General features: G+C 39.9%; 1 protein-coding gene across 3 annotated transcripts in view; it reads left to right on the top strand.

The window, feature by feature from the left end:
• Positions 1–19,824, top strand: part of luzp2 (leucine zipper protein 2) — a 276,029-nt gene that overhangs the window by 82,204 nt on the left and 174,001 nt on the right. For 2 of the 3 annotated variants that reach the window (XM_079665447.1, XM_079665448.1), the window contains one exon: positions 8,429–8,546. In XM_079665447.1, coding sequence (XP_079521573.1) covers positions 8,429–8,546 — 118 coding nt within the window. Of the gene's footprint in view, positions 1–8,428; positions 8,547–14,872; positions 15,148–19,824 lie in introns of those variants that run through there. The other variant, XM_079665449.1, reaches the window with a different exon arrangement.

Raw genomic sequence — 19,824 nt, 5'->3', positions numbered from 1 at the left:
TGCCGCACACCCTGACAGATCCGACAGCACAATATTAACGAGCCGCTGAAAAGTTGCTGGCGCGTTGCGGATCACGAACGCAAAGAGAGTGTACTGTAGGAAATGATCTGGTGTCACAAACGCTGAAATTTCCTTAGCGCGGCTAGTTAGTGGAACTTGCCAATACCCTTTTAACAAGTCGATCTTGGTAACAAACGAGGCACTGCCAACCTGGTCAATACAATCTTCCATTCTGGGCAAAGGATAGCTGTCGGGCTTCCTCACGTTGTTAACCTTCCGGAAGTCTGTACAAAAGCGATCAGATTTATCCGACTTGTCAACCAGTAAACAAGGCGAGCTCCACAGGCTTAGGCTGTACTCAGCGATCCCGTTCCTAAGCATATAATCAACCTCCTTCTTAAATCGACGGCGTTTGTCAGGGTTCACCCGATATGCGTGTAGTTTAATCGGCAGTGAGTCACCTAAATCAATATCATGTTCCAAAACCGTCGTGCAGGAAGGTACGTCAGAAAACAGTTGCTTGTTGGACAAGATCAGTTCACCTATGTCTGACCGCTGCGTATCAGGTAAGTGTGCTAAATGAGCCTCGATATTCACCAGGATCTCTGAATTTCGCAGCCTCCCCTGTAACACCGCCTTCGACTGGACCACAACGTCTTCATCCCCCCCCCCCCAAATAACCGGAGCTTCAGAGGTGGCAGATGCGTTATTTCCAGCACTGGACAGCGCCACCACACAGGCAGCGACAGGTTTATAGAGATCAGCACCGGACAGCTCCCCTGTTAGAACAATAGACTCGGCAGTATCATCAGCTAAGCCCCTGCTCGAGCCAGGCGCTTTTGCCCTCTCGGTGTACGGCTTCAACATATTAACGTGACAAAGCCTGCTCTTACGACCCCGTTCAGGAGTAGCGATGAGGTAGTCACGGTCACCGACCTTCTTAGTAATAACATAGGGGCCACTGAACTGGGCTTGCAAACTGGAACCAGGGATCGGCAACAAGGCTAGCACTTTATCTCCTGGAGCAAACACTCTGTCCTTAGCCCGCCTGTCGTACCACCCCTTCATTTTTCTCTGAGCCACACCCAGATTATCCTGTGCCAGTTCGCATGCACGGCGCAGCTTCAAACGAAACCCACTCACATAATCCAGCAGATTAAGTGGCTCACCCCCAGCCATTTTTCCTTCAACAGCTTCAGGGGACCACGTACATTATGAGCGAAAACCAGCTCCGCCGGGCTAAACCCTAGCGACTCCTGCACCACCTCTCTCACTGCGAACAACATTAAATGCACTCCCTCATCCCAATCCCTTTCAAACTCCAAACAGTACGCACGTAACATCGATTTGAGCGTCTGGTGAAACCGCTCAACCCCCCCCTGCGACTCAGGGTGATATGCACTCGAGTGGACATGACTGATAGCTAATTGTTTGAGAGTCTGAGCAAAGACCCGCAACATGAAATTCGTTCCTTGGTCAGTTTGAATGATCTTTGGCAATCCAAACACGGAAAAAAACTTCACCAAAGCTTTGACCACACTCGGAGCAGTGATGTTACGCAGCGGTATCGCTTCAGGAAACCGTGTCGCTGCACACATAATGGTAAGGAGAAATCTGGGATGGGATACAACGGCACAGGCGGAATCGTTTGATTAGGCTTCCCTGCAACCTGGCACACATGGCACGTTTTACAATAATGCACCACATCCCTCTTCAGACCCGGCCAGAAAAAGTGGCGCAGCACCCGGTCATAGGTTTTATTGACACCAAGGTGGCCAGCAAGCTGATGATCATGAGCTAAACCTAAGATGTCCTGGCGATATTTCGACGGAACCACCACTTGTAATACTACACACCAATCATCACCTGGGGATGCAAAGAGCGGTGTCCATTTACGCATGAGCACCCCGTCTTTAACAAAGTACCCGCGAGAGCCAGCGACACCTTCTGAAAGCGCATCCTCCAATATCAATGATAATTCTGCATTCGCTTTTTGGTCACACAACAGCTGCTCACGTGTCACAGGCACAGCACCAATTTTTACCCCAGCTGAATGTCATCAGGACACCTGGGGAAGGCGGAGCCAGGGGCGGACCAGGTGTACCTGCGCAGCAGAGACCGAAAACACAGAGCACGTAACACACACAGGTGTTTGATAACGTCATCACCTCAAAAACAAACACACAGACTGGAGTTTAAAGACTGTCTCAGCCTATTCTTTTCTGTCTGATGGAGACTTCATACTGACTTCAACACGTTCCACATATTTTATACATTATTGGGGACATTTGGTTTTAGTTCAAAAGTTTGCAGTTAAAATATTCTGATGCTTTTCAAAGCGTTTTTACTTTATTTTCTCTTCTTAATACACATTTAATATTTAACTCCTTCAGTTTACTTTCAGCTATAAACCATTCAACTATTACATTATTCAGCTATTTCTGGACATTGAGGGTACATTTTGTTGTTTATACCTTTTTTAAACCTTTTCTTTAAAATATTAAGCTTCTTCACTATTTCTCCTACTCTTCCAGTTTAATATTTCATTTTCAAGTTTTCAACAAAGTCATTGCCAGGTATTTGAGCTGTAACAATTTTGATTCAAATCATTTCACTTGTATGCATTTCTCCGCTAAGTTCAGCAACACACTTACTTGTTTTTTTTAGCTAAAAGCAGTTTCAGAGACCATTCAACTAATAAAATATTCAGCTTTTTCTGCATTGTCAGCTAAATTCAGCAACAAATGTAAACGGTTTACAGCATTCACACACATTTTCAGCAGGAAATGCATTTTCTAGTCATTTTTTTTAACGTAAGAGAGGTTTTCCTACGCTTTCCATGAAAAATGATGTCCAAGGAGTGTAGGGTTTGAGAGTTATGGCAGGTTGAATAACAAGGTTGAAGGCAAATTTCAAGCTCTCCTCCACTCTAGCTGTGACATCACCTACTCTAACCCTTAACGAGCTGCGCAACACACACTAATGTTAAACTCTGAAGAAGGCCTCTTTACCAAGCTCCAATCTAAGTTAAAAATCTCAAAGTGTAACAAATATCAGAAATCTGAAGAACTTTATTAGCTGAATGTCTTGTGACCGTTTTAAAGTTGTATCGAAGTCTCTAGCTGAAAGTATGTGGAAGCAGCATAATCTCTCTGCATATTCAGCAAGAAATGTACACAGTTGACAGCATTCACACGCATTTTCAGCAGGAAATGCATTTTCTAGTAATTTTTACAACATTGAGTCATCGTCATAGCGAAACCTACTGGCAACAATATTTCAACATCAGGTGACAATTAATATCCAATTTAATGGTCTCCTATTATGCTGTTTTTAGGCATATATTATGGGTCTCAGATATATACAAATATATAAAAAACATGTCTATGATGTGTTTTGCTCAAAATACCAACAGGTTTTAGAGATTTGGGTACGGAGGGAAAGAGAGAGGGTTTTGTTTTCTGACATATTTATGTATGAAAGGCATTTTTGTAGGCAACATTGTATATTATGTGTCATGATTGACCTCTCCTTCTACAAAGACCATTGACTGAATTGTGTAGTTGTAGGAAAATGCACGTCACACACTTGTCAAAGTACTTGCTCGTGACCCATGAGCTGAACAGAGATTTACCTTAGTTGCATGTTTTGATGAAGCTTGCAGTACTGCTGACTTCTCCGTTTCTTCTTTGTTTCAATGGAATGTCTCATTACTCTTAAAGAGCATGGCGTAAGTAAAGCTCACCCCAGCATCAGTATCTGACCCCAGCTGAGTTACAACACAGCTGCTTCCTCAGGCTACACACTCTCTCCCAGCATCAGCAAATGCCGTCTGCATGGCAGGGACCGGTCCTCCTTCAGAACAGTTCAGTTATGTGGGATCCTGGAGGACCGAGTCCAAATTTCCTTGGACCGGTCACAGCCACACAGCGGTGGGTTGTCATGCAGCCAGAGCTCTGCTGGAGTGTCCACATCTCTTTATTAGGGAATTCATGTGTTTCTCTCTGGCACTACACCTAGTAAAACCATCTGAAAAAATAGCTTTCAACGACTGAACATGCTTAGCTCTTGTTAATGTCTTTTTTATTAATTGTATTCAGAATGTTCATCCATAGATGTTTTCAACAATGGATGTTGATTGTTGTGTCTTTGTTAATGTGTCACATGCTTCTTGTTCAGGAGAATATTTCCATTTAGAACAAATGAGAAAGCTACTCAATGGCAAACAAATCAGCACATACAGACTTTCTAGAAATGAAATTGACATAAAATGAATGGTGATGCTGTTACATATTGTACAGGTATTTTAATTTGTCATCTCATTCATTTAGCTCAACATGCATTGTGTGTTGTGTATCGTGCACAATGGTGTAGAGAGAATCCTAAAAACACGTGACCACTCTCATTTCATCCAGTATGTCCTTAACTAGACTCAAAGTCTCTCTTTATGCTGTCAGTTGTTTCATAATCTTTGTTATCTTGGGGTCAAGTTGAAATGGCCTGCTGAAGACTGGCTTAATCAGTTTCATACTTTTCATTTTATACCGCATTATAATGAGATTTATTACAGATACATGGATAGATTTTAAATGTCTGAATACCTCGAAAAAGGCATTAGTAAAAACCCAAATCAGTCAAAAAGGCTTAACAAGAGACAAATAGGATTAAAACAGCATTACAATTAAATCCATTGAGACTGAAAGAAACACAGAAAATAATTGAATACAGACATAAAGACCATTTATAGATGATCCAGCAACAACATTTACACCTACAGGCAATTTAAGTAATGCATTTCCTCTATTCCCAATTTTAGCTGATTAAATGTTTTTGTAATAGTGAAATCGGCTTGATGCATCAAAAGTAAAACTTTTCATTAATGTAAATGGTCTCTTTCACAGTGCTTTTGCTGTTTAAACCTGCAGGCAGCATTTCAGTGCTGTCACCGGTCCAGGTGGCACTGAGTCCAACTACCTAATTTACACGCTCATCATATTTGACAAGCTTCCCATATATTTCTAAATGCAACATCTTAATCTGCAAAGTAACTAGTGCCTACATCATCGGATATAGATAATACGTGGACTTGAAAAAGACACATGTTGCATTAAATATATTGGTATTGATGAAAGTTGTACTTAAGTACAGAAATTGGCAGCATTCACCTTTGGCCAAATATAAAAAGACCATATTGCATACTTTCAATACAGTAAAAGCTCTTCAAAAAATTATGCTTTTCTTTGAATGATATATGAATGTTAGCACTCATAACCCCAGAAACATTGATTGTTGAAACGCTTAATCAGACTTGAACCTGTGGCCTTTGTTTTTTTAAGCTTTACTTTAAAGAAATCAACACTCAATGTTCCCTTTGTGCTACAATCTGACAAAAACAACTAGGAGTTAAAGTCTCTGCAGCATATTAACTCTCTTCTGACGGATATAACTGCTGGCTCCCATAGGCGCGGTCTTTATCTTCCCTGCGAGCTGCGCAGCTGCACTCTGTCAGTCTTTATCATTTTGTCAGGTGGTGCGGCTGGCTCAAAGATGCTCGGATAAACCTTCATGTTTACGTCCTCCTGGCTAGTGCTGCGGCTGGCTGTCTGGAAGTCCGCGCTCCACCTGCAGTTACTCATGTGAATCCTCTTGTAATTGTGTCTTGCTGTTCCTCTGTAGTCCAGACTGCAGATCAGTTTAAGCTGTTGACTCCTCTTGGTCTTTCGCCATTGTTCTCCAGCTTGTCAACTTAAGTGTTGTCCTGAGACTGTTGTCTTGGAGGTAATGCAGATAGAAAGGTTTTTTTTAACTAAAGGTACAGCTGCCTGACCCCATATACCACTTAGCTCACATTTATATTCTGTCAATAAATACATGTTCCGGGGCTCTGCCTAGATTAAGTGAGACATACAAATGTTTACTTATATAATGTTTTAACGGATGGTGAAGATAGTTAGTGACCTGACCTATTTCTTAACTACATTTCACAATAGATTTTTGTTAAAAACATGTAGTATAATCATTGATTAATACATGTTGAGGCCCAGAGAAAAGTTCAATCTTTTTTTCAACATGTTACTATTCACTTTTAAATGTAGCCTTTATACTAGAGAGCATGTGTCTCTGCTTGTGTTTTATACATAACATCAGCAGTATGATGATGATTCTGCTGTCGCTGCAGCATTTTGTTTATCCAGGTCAGGCAGCAGCTGTGAAGAAAAAAACATGCAAGGTCCTAAAGATGCCTTACTGCCTACTGGAAATGGGTTAGCCTTTTTGTGAATAAATACAAACAAGCAACATCCAGTATCAGTATAATGCACACCCCGATGCATTTCGGGACATATTTTGTTTGAAGAGGAACATCTTTTTGTAGCTTTAGTGTCTCTTGTAGTTCTATCCTACAACAGTGAAATAGTGCTGCTGTGGTCAGTCAACACATTGCCTGCAATTTCCTAAGCAACCTGAAGATGGAAGTAAAAATCCACCGGTGACTTTAAATAGCAGACCGCCTCAGATGTATTGCCATTGTTAATCCTTTCACCGCTGACAATTCAGTTTGTATTCTTGTACTGTAGCACTTCACTGTTTCCTCTGGAGTGGTGGATTAAGGACACCCACCCATAGGATGGCACAGGAATGTGAACAAAACCAAAACCAGAAGTTTACTGATATTTTTTCTCCTTTTGGCTCAAACAATATTTCTACAGAGAGGGACCCCTCATTGCAGTGGAAATGATGTGGTCAAAGCAATATAATATACAGACCGAAATGAAAATCCCTCACAATTGTTTGTCTTTAGTCAATTTCAATGATTTGTCCATAGCGTGACGGAGAGGCATCTTTCCGTCTTTCTGCTTTTACATTATGGATTGAAACTACATGTTGATGGTCCAACACACGGATTGAAACCATGGTAGCACAGGAGATACAGGGATTGAACCATAATCGGTTTCATTTTGTTCAACGATGCAATGCATATTTAATTGAGTTTAAATGGTAAAATCTTTCGAAGAATGCATGATGCAATTAAGATTTTTAAACCATGTGCCACCTACCTCCTTTATAGGCTCTTATGTTCAAACTAGCAAGCATTTCAGAACAATGGTCTTCATAAACACTAACTCACCTATATTGCCTTGAATGTGTCCTGTGGGGTCATCCTTTAAAGACCAGACCGACTCCAGTGTGAGCAAAAGCGAGCTAAAGGGCAAAAATCCTTTCTAGAAATGGTCATTTAATGATACAAAACCAATTGAAACATGGAACACACAAATAATCCAATATATATCTTGGGAGTTTCCACATGGCAAAGATGCTGATCTTACAGAAACTAGAAATCTGTGTTTATAGATCTGCGAATAAATAGATTCTGTGCCTGGAGCTATGGAACATTAGCACAGTAACCATCAAGCTACTCGTAGCAAAGGGCCATCTCTGTATTCTTTTCACGGCCAGAAGACAGGAAATAAATGTTTATTGGAAAACTGCCAGTTTTTATACCTTAGTGGAACAATGCAACAAATGCTGTTAAACATTTACTGGTTTACCCTTTTGGTGATCTTGACATTGTTGAAGTACGTCTACGCTGGATGATGCTGACCTATGAATGTTAAATGCAAATCGGTTATGAACTTGCCTCACAAAAAATACATCTAAACTTTTACAAGGGTCAATATACTGTACGCTGGCCTTGAATGGAAACTTGTAAAGTAGAATCTATATTATTCATGCAGTTCTCCCATATATCCCTCCTACGCTTGAGAAAACACATATACAGTACTGTCAGTCTTCTTTGTCATTATACAACCATTCCCCAATCAAGATAATCCGTCCAAATATTTCATACACATGTTATCATTCCGCTTTGGCAGCACCACTTCCTAAAAATTAGATGCATGTAATATTGCTGAAGTAAGACTTTGAACTTATTTTGCTGTAAGTTGCTCTTAGTAAGATGATCAACTAAAGCTCTAAAATGTAAAGCATAATCAGCACTTAATTATACATAATTAACTTAATTAATAATAGTCTTCTTAGAACAATCACATGGGTGAATAATTAGTGAGCTGTTAAGCAGTTTTAGCCTTCACTCGGAGAATGCTGTGTAAGTAGCTCAATGGCTCACAAGCCAACAGAATCACAATAAACTGAGGCACAATCCCACACAAATGCTCGTCTCCAGTGGCAACATCACCATGGTTTAAGGCCAAAGCTCTTGCTGGAACATTACAATGCATTGGGGTGAACATAGCTCCAGTACAATGACTGCGGTTGTCCTTGCTGGTTTGGATTGTGTTGGCTTTGAAAAGGCCTGTGCTGTGTTGTTAAAGTCATACAAATCCATAGCTGCTCTGCCATTAAACATCAACATCAATGTTCTGCCGATGTCTTATTGCTAAAATACTTTGTCCTGGGATCTTTTCTACAGCTCCATGTGGGTGTCCTGCCAGTTTCCTGCCTGTTAAATGTGGATGTCCTGGCATCCCGCCTCAGATTGTGGGTGTCCTGCCACTGACTATAGTGGTTCTACTGCTGTTGCTTGCGAGGTAAGATTGCCATATTTATCTGCAGTTATTAGCACTGATCTGATGGGACTGGTGCCTCACAGAAGAGGTCTTTTTGCGTCCAAAAATGTGTGACCCAACCCGAAAATATCTGGAAATGTACAACCCCAAACAAACAACTCCTCTATAATTTAGAGGCTTTGTACCCGTAACCGCACAAAACATATGACGGACCCCCACCCTGCTTGTAGACGCATTCTGATCCAACCTATTTTTGCATTATATATCACTAGTTTTTTTACCCAAAGCGTCTTACATACACTCAAAACGTACAAATACTGTGGGCAATCCCCAAAGGAGATATTGGGGTTGAGGTGTCTTGCCCAAGGACACAGCGACATGCTGACTACAGTGGGTATCAAAGTGGGATTGAACTGGTGCTCCCCTGATCTGAAGATGAGCGCACAAACCCCCTCATCCACAATCTCCTATTTCACTGTTGATTGCAATTAACAAGTAAATGAATGTGAAAGGTTATCCAATCTGACACTTGACACTAAAATGAGAGTTATTGTTTGGACAGATCGTTTTATTTCTATATGCATTCATTGACCGGTAGGATTAAATGCATTAAGGAAAAACGTTCCTATCGATATGTATAATATAATGTAGAGCCTTTTACTTGTCAGTTGGAATGACAATGAAAAAGATGATCATTATGAAACATGACAGCGTATAGATTGCAGCAATATGCCTATGAAAACAAATTGGTGTTCTAATGTTTTATTATATAGAATGGCATAAAATAACTTTAAAAAGATCACAATGCTTAGTGCTCTGGTACCCAGAGTGCACTGCTGTTCCAAGAATGAGCTGCAATGAATTACCAAAAGGGTAAAATAGGCGCCCTGAATTTACGAACAGTCCAAATTGTGCCTTATGCCCTCCGTCGCTCGGAGTGACTATTTAGGAATTCATCCAACATTCATTTTGAGAAAACAAAACTTTGTGTGTCGCCTAATGTAACATTTGCAGCCTTCTCCCTTGGGACTACCAAGCGTACAGTATAATCCATCTGCCTTGACAAGAAACTTGTTGAAACAAATTAAGTAGTTCTGTTATTCTTTCTCTTGCTGATTAAAAAGAGCTTGGCAAGCCCACTTATTATTTAATCTTAAAAGTCCAGTTGCTGTCAAGTTGATGGATTACAATCTTTTTGAATCGGCTTTGCATATTTGTTGTATCTAGCATTTTAAAGATAACTTTGAATTTAAGAGCTTTTGAATTACAATAACGATTGCTCATTTTCCTTAGCATTGCTAATATGCTATCATCTCTGCTCTCTGGATCTGAACTCTGCTCTGACCCTTCACCTCCTGCATTGGGGGCACTGCAGGTCATTTGTTACAAGCACACACATATCGCTTCAACCATGATCAGTGCCGTATAAAGCTGGCAAGTTTACACATAATGTTACACAGAATTTGGATCCAACGGACCCAATCGAAAACATAGCTGCATAGTCAACAGATTTGTCCAATAGACAGAACATGTATCACCATCTTCATTAAAAGTGGCAGAAAATAAAGTTTTCCGGCTTTTCCGATATGAAGCCTTCATGCTTATCGCTTTTTTATTTCATTTCAATCTGAAAATACATTATTTATTGCTCACTTTGTGTCCATTGCTTTCTTTTAGCTGATTTACCTCCGTTTGATATTCATTTTACTCACATTTATTTTTCTATTGCACATTGAAATGAATCACTTGCTTAAAAAAAGGCTGGTTGAAATAATTGCATTGTTGTGGATGTGTTACATCTGAACAGATGTCTCTCATGAATGCTTTACTAACACCTCTTCCTCAAACCCTAGCTCCTGCTGACCAACAACAGCTGTAATATTTGTGCTTGCCGGCATCAGGGTGGTTTTTTCCAGTATCTCTTTTCATTTGTTCTGAACAGATGTTGACAAACAAAACGTTCCAGACACAATGTTCAGAGTTCATTTCAGCACCAGTTCTGTGAAAGCACATTATACTCCTGCTCTGAGAGAATGGACCAGCTGAAAGGGAAGAGCCTTAAGCTTTACTTTTGCTGCCAGACCTTTCTCTTTCCTGGTTTTCTCTTTCCTTTTCGGCACAAAATGTTGTACAGCATTATAGATTTGGAGAAAGGAAATGTATTCAAGGGAGTGTTGGACTTTTTCTGTCTTTGTGAATACCCTCAGTAAACCTACATAACAGACGGAGATTTCAGTGCTTGCTAACTTATCTTTTTGAGCTTAATATGCATGCAGAGGAAAAGCAGGTGAGGAACGGGAGGCATCTTTGCAGAAAACAAACATCGTCAAAGCAACACTGTTGCTGACAGGCCATTATTTTAGCTCGCTCTGAACCAGGATATCTTGATTTACTCAGGCAACTGCCAGTCAATATCACTGTCCTTGACTATGTTATTGCAGAGGAGTGGAAAAGTTGCCTGCTGGGACTGTTTCAGCCTGAAGGTAAAAAGAAGGGCTTTTGACCAGAAGCTAGAAAAATAAGTTTCTGGCCAAGAGAAATGTGGATGGACACAGCGATTGAGTTGTGCAATCCCTCAAGAGCCAATATAAGTGCTCTTTAGCAAGGCACTTAACCCAGTTTGCCTAGTGCAGCTACTTAGTTAAAAATGGTATTGACTTCCTTTGTCAAGAAGCAGGATGATGAAGTATCTTCTGTAAAGCACGTTGCAAAAGCCTTTCATGGAAATATATAGGGTTTTAAAGGAGACAAAAAATATCTAGACATAGTCCTTTTATAGCTGGATTCAGTCTAAATAATAGACTGTATGGCTTAAAAGCACCATATGCCGTGCCTACTATATTTTTTTGACAGCTTCTATGATATCTTTGCCTTTTCCTTATTTAAAAAAAATTCTCATAAAGCTACAAACACACATTTACAGTCTTATTCTTGTGAAAGCTCTTACTGACAAGATTCATTCTATAGCACTTACCACCAAACGCACATACTAGTGTTAGGAAATAGCACATTTTGCTGATCAAGGTATTTTAGAAATTGGACAATAATCTTATGAGTAGGGCTGTCAGTCGATTAAAATAGTTAATCGCACATTTTTCACCTGTTCTAAATGTACCTTAGAGGAATATTTTTCAAGTGTTTTCTTATCAACATATGAGTGGACAAATATGCTTTATGCAAATGTTTGTTTATTATCATTGGAACAATGAAAAATATTCTCCTGAATATTTTCAATACAAAAACCTGGAACCTCTCTCTCTCTCTCTCTCTCTCTTACACTCTCTCCTAGCCCTGTCTACTTCTTTGCACTAAGCCAGTTGCTCAAACAGACAAGCCTGTTTACAGTTGTCGGCGAAATGTCGCGCATCTGTCATCATCTTCAGTCAAAGCATGAGACTGAAGTTCCCACCTAGGGTCAAAATAATGTGCTGTGATGTGCAGTCGACACGTTGGATGCGATCCAAATTATCTAACGCAGCCCCTCGTCCTCCACAATGTTAAGCTGTAGCCACCCATTTAGCTATCGCTGTTAAAAGCTTGCTGCTCGTAGAAGTGTCCAGGCATCTCCCCGACAAACTTTCAAGCGTGGTCTGCCTCAAGCGAGCGGCAGGAGCGGGGCTTTCAGCATCAGCTGTGTGCTTGGCTTGCTGTTTAAAACACCTTTTTTGTATCCATATCTCTCGCTAGAATCTCCCACCATCCAACTAACAACAACAACAACAACAACAACGTCAAGCCTTTGGGCTCTGAAACTACGGGGTGGGCCGAGGACAAATACACATGCGTTAATCGCACGTTAAAATAATTAGTGGCGTTAACATTTTTTTAACGCGTTAACTTGACAGCCCTATCCTGATGGTTAGGTATAGCTTTCATATTTTTTTCTGCAGTGACCACAGTGTGGATACAAAGCTGATATATTTACTTACTTTTTTTTTGCTTAAATGTTGAAAATTGCATGCACCAGATTTTTGTTGCATCACTCCGTGGATGATTATGACTCTAACTTTGCTTGCGGCCATTAACGAATGATTGGAGGAAATGCGAGGAAGCCTTACGGATCCCCTCACCAGCCTTTTCATTTTTGTTTTATTTCATGCAACATACAGTACTTAGCTGGAATACTGCAGTTCTAAGCATAGCTCAGATTGTGGGGCACCAAGCGTAATTGCCTAACATGTGTAGTGATTTTCTACATTCTGTAAATATAAAGGAATTAGCATGTTCAATGCTAAACTGCCACGAAGATATGGGATTTTTTTTTTCTGTTTGCAAAACCGCTATTCAAAGAAAGGATCCCCATATATTTCCCACAAGAAACATGTTCCTGTTTTCGACTTCGAAACAGTGCTTCGCTCCGACTAAATCAAAGCAGCCCAGTTAGGCATGATCGAAATTCAAATGAGGCATTCGTAAACAAAATATACAAATCAATTGATGTGACATTCAGGCTTAGCTATGGGGATTTATCCAAATGTAATCTTGCATAATATCAGCCATTCACGCCCGTTTTAGGGTAATTATTCTTCATTATGATAAGATGCTCAACAGGTTGGCTTGGAGCACTGGGACTACAAGTTTCTGGCTGATGTGCTACATGATTGAGACAGATTACTGAGGTCCGCCGAGAATTCTCCCCGGTAACCAAGGCATGCCGCGGTCTAGCAGACTCATTACAACTGGTCACCATTGGCTTCCATGCATGAACTTGTAATTAGACCAACTAAATGGGTGAAGATCTTGAGATATAGAAAATGGGATACTGCTGTGGCCCAATAGGCTTGAAACTCTATTAATCCTATAATGGAAATCATTTATCATGCCTTTGGTGTGTGACCTCCACCTTTTGTATGCACTGCTTAATATTCTACCTGTATTACATGGCTTTGAGTCTCTTTTGGAACATCCTCTTAGTCCTCAACATTTTGTTCTTGAGCTGCTTTTACTTTCATAAGGTTAACCTTGAATTTCTGAGCAATTCAAAGACCAGAGGTGAGGCATGAGATGATTCCATTACGATACATTTCCATTTGCCCGTCATTGTCCAGTAGTGGTTGATATAAAGAATTAGGACTGTCCTTGCTACTTTACAAAAGGGTTTAACTAAAAGTGAGCACATTATGCAGTATTATGAAAACAGTTCATCCAACAAAAAGGGGTTTTGTGGGATTTTTGCCATCATTTATTTTTCCTCCAAACTATTCTAAAATATACGACTGTATTGTAAGGGTGGATGATGACTGCATACCCCAGGCTTATATAACATATCTACTATAAGTTAATTTGCCATATAATCTATCCATACATTTCTGTGCTTTGCTTGAATTGACAGTTATTTATTTCACTAGAATAGACAAAAATAGACATTTCAAATGTTATTTTACCCGTAAAAGTCAATGTCATTTATTTAATATAAAGATGATTATCAAAATAAAATCAATATCAAACCTTTTAACATAATTGTACATATGCTGTAATAAAGGATTTGTTTCAAATTGACCAAATGTACTACATAAAGTAAGGATTTCATTATTTATTTGTGTCTTCCTTTTAGAATATTTATCATGTTTGTAGATATCAATAGCTAGCAAATTATTTTCCTACTCTTTATACATTGAAAACTTTCCTATATCAGTCTCTCTTTAATTATATTTTATTCACATTTTATTAGTTTTAATTTATTTTTCTCAGACTGCAGTTTTGGGGCTTTTTACTTCATCAAGTATTTACTTTTACTTTATTTAGGTACAGCCAGGTTAAGCTGAATAACACAAAGGCCTTTTTTTACTTGTATGCTATTTGACACATCATTAATCTGGAAAGCAAAGGGAAAACATTTAATCTTAATAATGTAGAAAATGCAGCAAGAACAACAATCATACATAACTTAGCATCAGACTTATTTTAATTAGTTTGGGTAATTAAAGGGAATAGATTTGTTTTCATTGTTCATTTACTAACATCCTAACCTTGCCTTCTGTTAGAAACAAAGGGCTCCATTACTAATTAGACTTTAAATTCATTAGCGTCTCGCCTTTACTGAACTGTGACTTTGCTGTTAACTGTTAATCCCCAGAGTGTTTCCTAACCCTCACCCGGCTGCCCACTCTTCCAGCTCACTGTGTTGCTGCACTTCCACCTATCAGGCTGCAGGTAGTAAACAAGCAGAATGCAATGAATGGAAAAGGTGTATTGTTGGAGGAACAACCGGCACCAAACAATGGCAAGAACGCCTCTCACCAATAGCCGGAGCTGCACGGGCGCTGACATCATATCACTCCCACATCTTGATTTCCACCCCACCCGCTCCTTTCCATTAGCGAGTCGGTCCGTGTCCCTGTGTTATTTAAAGCCAGAGATCCTCCCTCTAGCCGAAGCCACTGTGTTGCATCTGTCTGCCTCGCTGCTTGTGTGTCTCGGTGTGTGTGTGTGTGTGTGTATGAGAGTGCGCTAAAAAACCCAGGCAGCCAGTGGGAGAGCTAGAGAGTCGGGGAGAGAGACACGGGGAAAAGGCAAAAAAGCATCAGAGAAGGGAGAAGGAACGGGAGTGTGAGACAGCTATGAAATTCGTCCAAGCTATTTGCTTACTGCTTCTCTGTCCAGCTTTGAGCCTCAACACCAGGTAAGACATAAATAACAGCAGATGGTTGTCTTCATTTTTTCTCAGTTTCACCCGGTTAGAGACTCAGGAACAAAAGAGGGGGTAAAGCTTCAAACCGTGCTATGAGAAATCTTTGGATTACTAATCTAAAGATCATTCCTGCCAAATGCTAAATGCCTTTATCCGTCCGGGCAGAGGCTCTCTGTGTGCTGAGCATGTCGTAGACTGAAAGACTTGAAAGGAGGAAGGAAGAGCTTTTCTGTTCAACTACGCTATTATCTCTGTCAGTTTCTGGGCAGGCTGAAAGACACTTGTCCTTTTGTGGTGGTAATTTGCTGAATGCAGTGCGTCCTGAATAGTGGCGACATTGCTTTTCGGGACTTTTGGTGTGTCTGGGAAAGAGCAAGTTGGAGTCAGGGAAACTGAGGGAAAGGACAAAGCTACTTGTGTTGCAGTGTCTTAAAAAAGAGGAGGTCTATGTGTGTGATGTAAGACTTTGGAAGAAGCTGAGGGAAGAGTGATGGGTAAAGAAGAAGGAATAAGAGGGAAGTGTGTGTGTGTGTGTGTGTGTGTGTGTGTGTGTGTGTGTGTGTGTGTGTGTGTGTGTGTGTGTGTGTGTGTGTGTGTGTGTGTGTGTGTGTGTGTGTGTGTGTGTGTGTGTGTGTGTGTGTGTGTGTGTGTGTGTGTGTGTGTGTGTGTGTGTGTGTGTGTGTGTGTGTGTGTGTGTGTGTGTGTGTGTGTGTGTGTGTGTGTGGATGATTAATTCAAACATTGATAAAATCATACTTCTTCTCTGCCACTGCCTTACACCACTGCCTTAATGAGTGCCGTTAGAGCCAATGCAAGGCTCTGACTATACCATGGAGACATCATACGCAGGAACGCATGCATAATACAACTTGCCTTTTTTCCGTCTACTCCTCATTGCCCAAAGATATTTTGATACAGTGGTTATCTTTTTCTGAGTAAAGGAGTTGAATGTTGAGGAATGCGTGCACATGGAGGATGATGGTCTCTGTTGTTAATGTTAGATAGAATACAAATAAATGGCTACGTTCTTCATTGTGTGTTGCCAGACAACAGCATGGCTACTATGCAAGTTATTTTCTTTGCCTCACGAGTTACAGAAGATTGACATTTGTCAAGGTTATTGCCTACATCTTATCTATAAGTCAGACGCAGCTTAATATACCGATGATGTATGAATCATACAAGTAAGGGTTGTATTGATGTATTAACCTCTTGCATTAATCAGTCAGCAAATTAAGCACCAATACACCCTTTAACCCACCTGCAATGTTAATGTACACATGAGGCAAATACATAAATAAGCTTCAGGCAAATGCTTTGGAAACATTCTATCGGTTTTATCACCGTTTTAAGTTTGCATACTGAGGCTTTTTTTAAGCTATGAAAATGTGTTTTGAAACAGCATTTAAAGGTTTTTTTTAAAATAGTGTTTACCATCATCAGCCTTTGAGATGATCTTTTGGGCTCTAATTGGAGAGGGAGAAATGTTGCTTTTAATTTGGCAGGTCAGCGCAGATTGTGTGCTACCTCTTCAGGGCGAATGTCATGAAAGGTAATTACCAGAACATGCAGATTCAATCAGTGTTTTTATTAATTTGTTTGGAGACTCTACCCCTTAGGCTGGTTTTTGTTAAAGGCAGAAGGTTTTTCAAAGAATAGAGTGATTTCAAATAGAAAACAACTGTCTGATTTGCCTACAGGAAGCACAAGCTACCATGATTTAAAATGCTTAAAGAGGAAGAAAACAATTACAAAAATGAGTGACATTTTAACGATTGAATAGCCTCTGATTACAAGTTATTTAAACAATACATGTCAGGCAGTTATTCACTTCATTTGTTGATTGAAGTTTAAAATCATTATTGAGGCTTTTGTTTTGTTTTTTTCAAAACAACACTACACTGAGAGGTTCTTAACACCTTCTACTAGCTTCTTTTTTTGGAACTTGCTTTTTCTGAGTTGACATGATGTGATCTAAGTAAAGGAAACACTGTCACTGTTTTTAATCAATGACCTTTGACACTCATACTGGTGTATTTATTTGTATTTTAAAGGGGCCCTATTATGCTTATTTTCAGGTTCATATTAGTATTTTGTGTCTCTACTCTGACATGTCTCCACGCTTTAATGTTCAAAAATGTATTTCTTTTTCTCATACTGCCTGTGCTGCAGCACCTCTTTTCACCCTATGTCTGAAACCAGAGCCCAGTCTGCTCTGATTGGTTAGCTGGATGGCTCTGTTGTGATTGATCAACTGCTTGGAGATGTCCCTTCCCTAGCCTATCACATACAATGTTGTGAGTGCTAGCCAATATAAGCTTGATTGTTACATAGTGATGTCACACTGTTATGGAAGTAAACAAAGGAGTCCAATCGGGGCATATAGGCAAGGTAGAGTGTGCGAGAGAAACTCCATCTGGAGGGAACTTTGGATTTTATCCTTTGCAGACCTTGCACAAAAAACAATATAACACTCTACAGGAAAAGGCCCCTTTGGTTAGGCTTTGAGTTTGTGAAAAGGCTATACTCTATGCTGAACATGTTTCTGTACATGTCATTGAAAAATCATTAATGAAGCAGCATCCACAAGGACAGCTTAATGTTTTCTCCTTTTTCTAAAGATGTGTCCTCACCATCCATGAATGGATTCGATGAAAGGTCACTTCTGAACAGGAGAGTAGCTGATCCATGCCACCTCTCTGCTTCATCATGTTCCAAGGCTCCTGCTGCGGTTGACATGTACTTCCTCCCCTTTCAGATATACAGGATCAGAAATGTTTATAATAGCTGGCAGTAATTAGCTAGTGCATTTTGCTGCTACTGTATGTTTTCTTTTGATGTAGTGCTGCCCTAGAGTAGTTCTGCTGAGGCAATACCAGTTGGCAGTGATGCATTTGAATACAACTCTGGAAATTGGTTTTATTATTGCTGACATGGGGTGATTTTATTAAAAGGAGCACATAAGTGTCGACTTTAGGTCTTTGGTTTCTGATGTACCTTATTACAAACTCAAAATATTCAGCTTTCTTTTTTTCTCTTTTTCTTTTGATCAAAACCACAAGCAGGCCAGGGGACGCTGATTTTGATCAACACACAACCTTTTTTTACTTTGGTTGATTAGTTCCTCAAGCTCCTGTCATATTTTAGTTTTTATTCTGGAGGTCAAAATCCCACATAAGGCTTATCATTTGCGACATCCTCATTTTTTCTTGTAATAGTGAAACATGGAGGAGACCGATGCAAGGTGTTTCAGCAGCAGGAAAATGAATTGTGACTGGAGCTGTCCAGTATACGCATTGCTCTGCCTCCCTTTGCTTGATTCCCTATCATCACATCAGTGGTGCGTGAGAGAATCCATTTCCTATGTTATCTGCAACCTCCTTTCTGTGACCTGATAGAGTCGCCTTGAGGAACGAGAATTAATGAAATAGGAACCATTTCAATTTTTATGCATGATAGCAGCATTTTAAGCCTTTGCTCTACGCTTAATTCTAGCCTTCATATCCCGTAGGCTCTCTTAAAGATATTATGCATGCCTAAACAAAGATGTGCATTGTTAAACGAAAAAAATATTGTACATTTATTCACAATTCCAAACATTTTAGAATATACATATTGTACTATGTCTTTGAAATGTGTTGTCCTGTGCTCATATGAGAGCTTGATTAAGGTGGACTTGATTGTAATGAATCGAGTGGATTACCGGGTCACATAATGGGGGTGCAAGGCTATGTGTCATTGCAGAAATCAATTGGCACTCAGCCAAAAAGCAAGGCTGCATTGACACTAGTCCCATGAGATATGACTGTCCACCTCTGGGTCAGGGCCGGGAGATTACAGTAAGGCTGCTCTTTTGCATTTGGCTTGTTTTCTCTTCCCTATCCAGATCAAAAACCTCCACCTTTTTACACTTTCAAATATTCCCTTTCAGAGTATTCCTTGAAATATATTTGACACATTTTCTTGACACTACCTTTGATGTCTCTTACCTCAGTAGACTCTTCTTGGAAACTGTGGTATCTGGTGGGATATCCACAACATCAAATATTTATGAGTATTTTGGACGGCAATTAAACGGACTACAGAGAGCCTTGGATTATACACAGAGCGTAGACACACAGCCATATTGCTTTATATCTTAACATCTGCCTGTGGATATGAGCATATTGTCAATTAAATCGAGAATCTCTCTTAAATAGTACATAAGGTCAGACATGAAAAGGAAGGTGGTTTATGAGATGTCTGCTTTTTCATTTACCTTGTTTATTTTCCTTGTATGATAACCAAGTGTATTATCAGTATGTTGTGCTTATATCCAGTTATGACACTTTTGGCAATCAAACCAAACAATATGTCATCATTTACATTAAAATGATTAACATGATGTGATGTGTGTGGAAACAGCTCGGTATTTTATATTTTCTTGTCAAATAAACCGTTTTCAAGTATATAATGTCTATTTATGCAACTGATTGCATAGCTGAAAGGTGCCTAGCTTCCTATTATTCATCACAAGAGCAGAAGCCTCCTTTGTCTCAATCCGTCACGTTTGCCAAGTTGAAAATATTCCACAGATCATAATTTGCATCCAATCAATGCTTTCTAGGAAATGACAATGAATAAATACCATCAAGATGTACGGCAGAGGAGATAAACTCCACATGATGT

Source organism: Notothenia rossii, assembly GCF_949606895.1.
Source record: "Notothenia rossii genome assembly, chromosome: 2".
Taxonomy (NCBI): domain Eukaryota; kingdom Metazoa; phylum Chordata; class Actinopteri; order Perciformes; family Nototheniidae; genus Notothenia; species Notothenia rossii.
The sequence above is the reverse complement of the archived record's forward strand: the minus strand, read 5'-3'. Positions and strand labels throughout refer to the sequence as shown.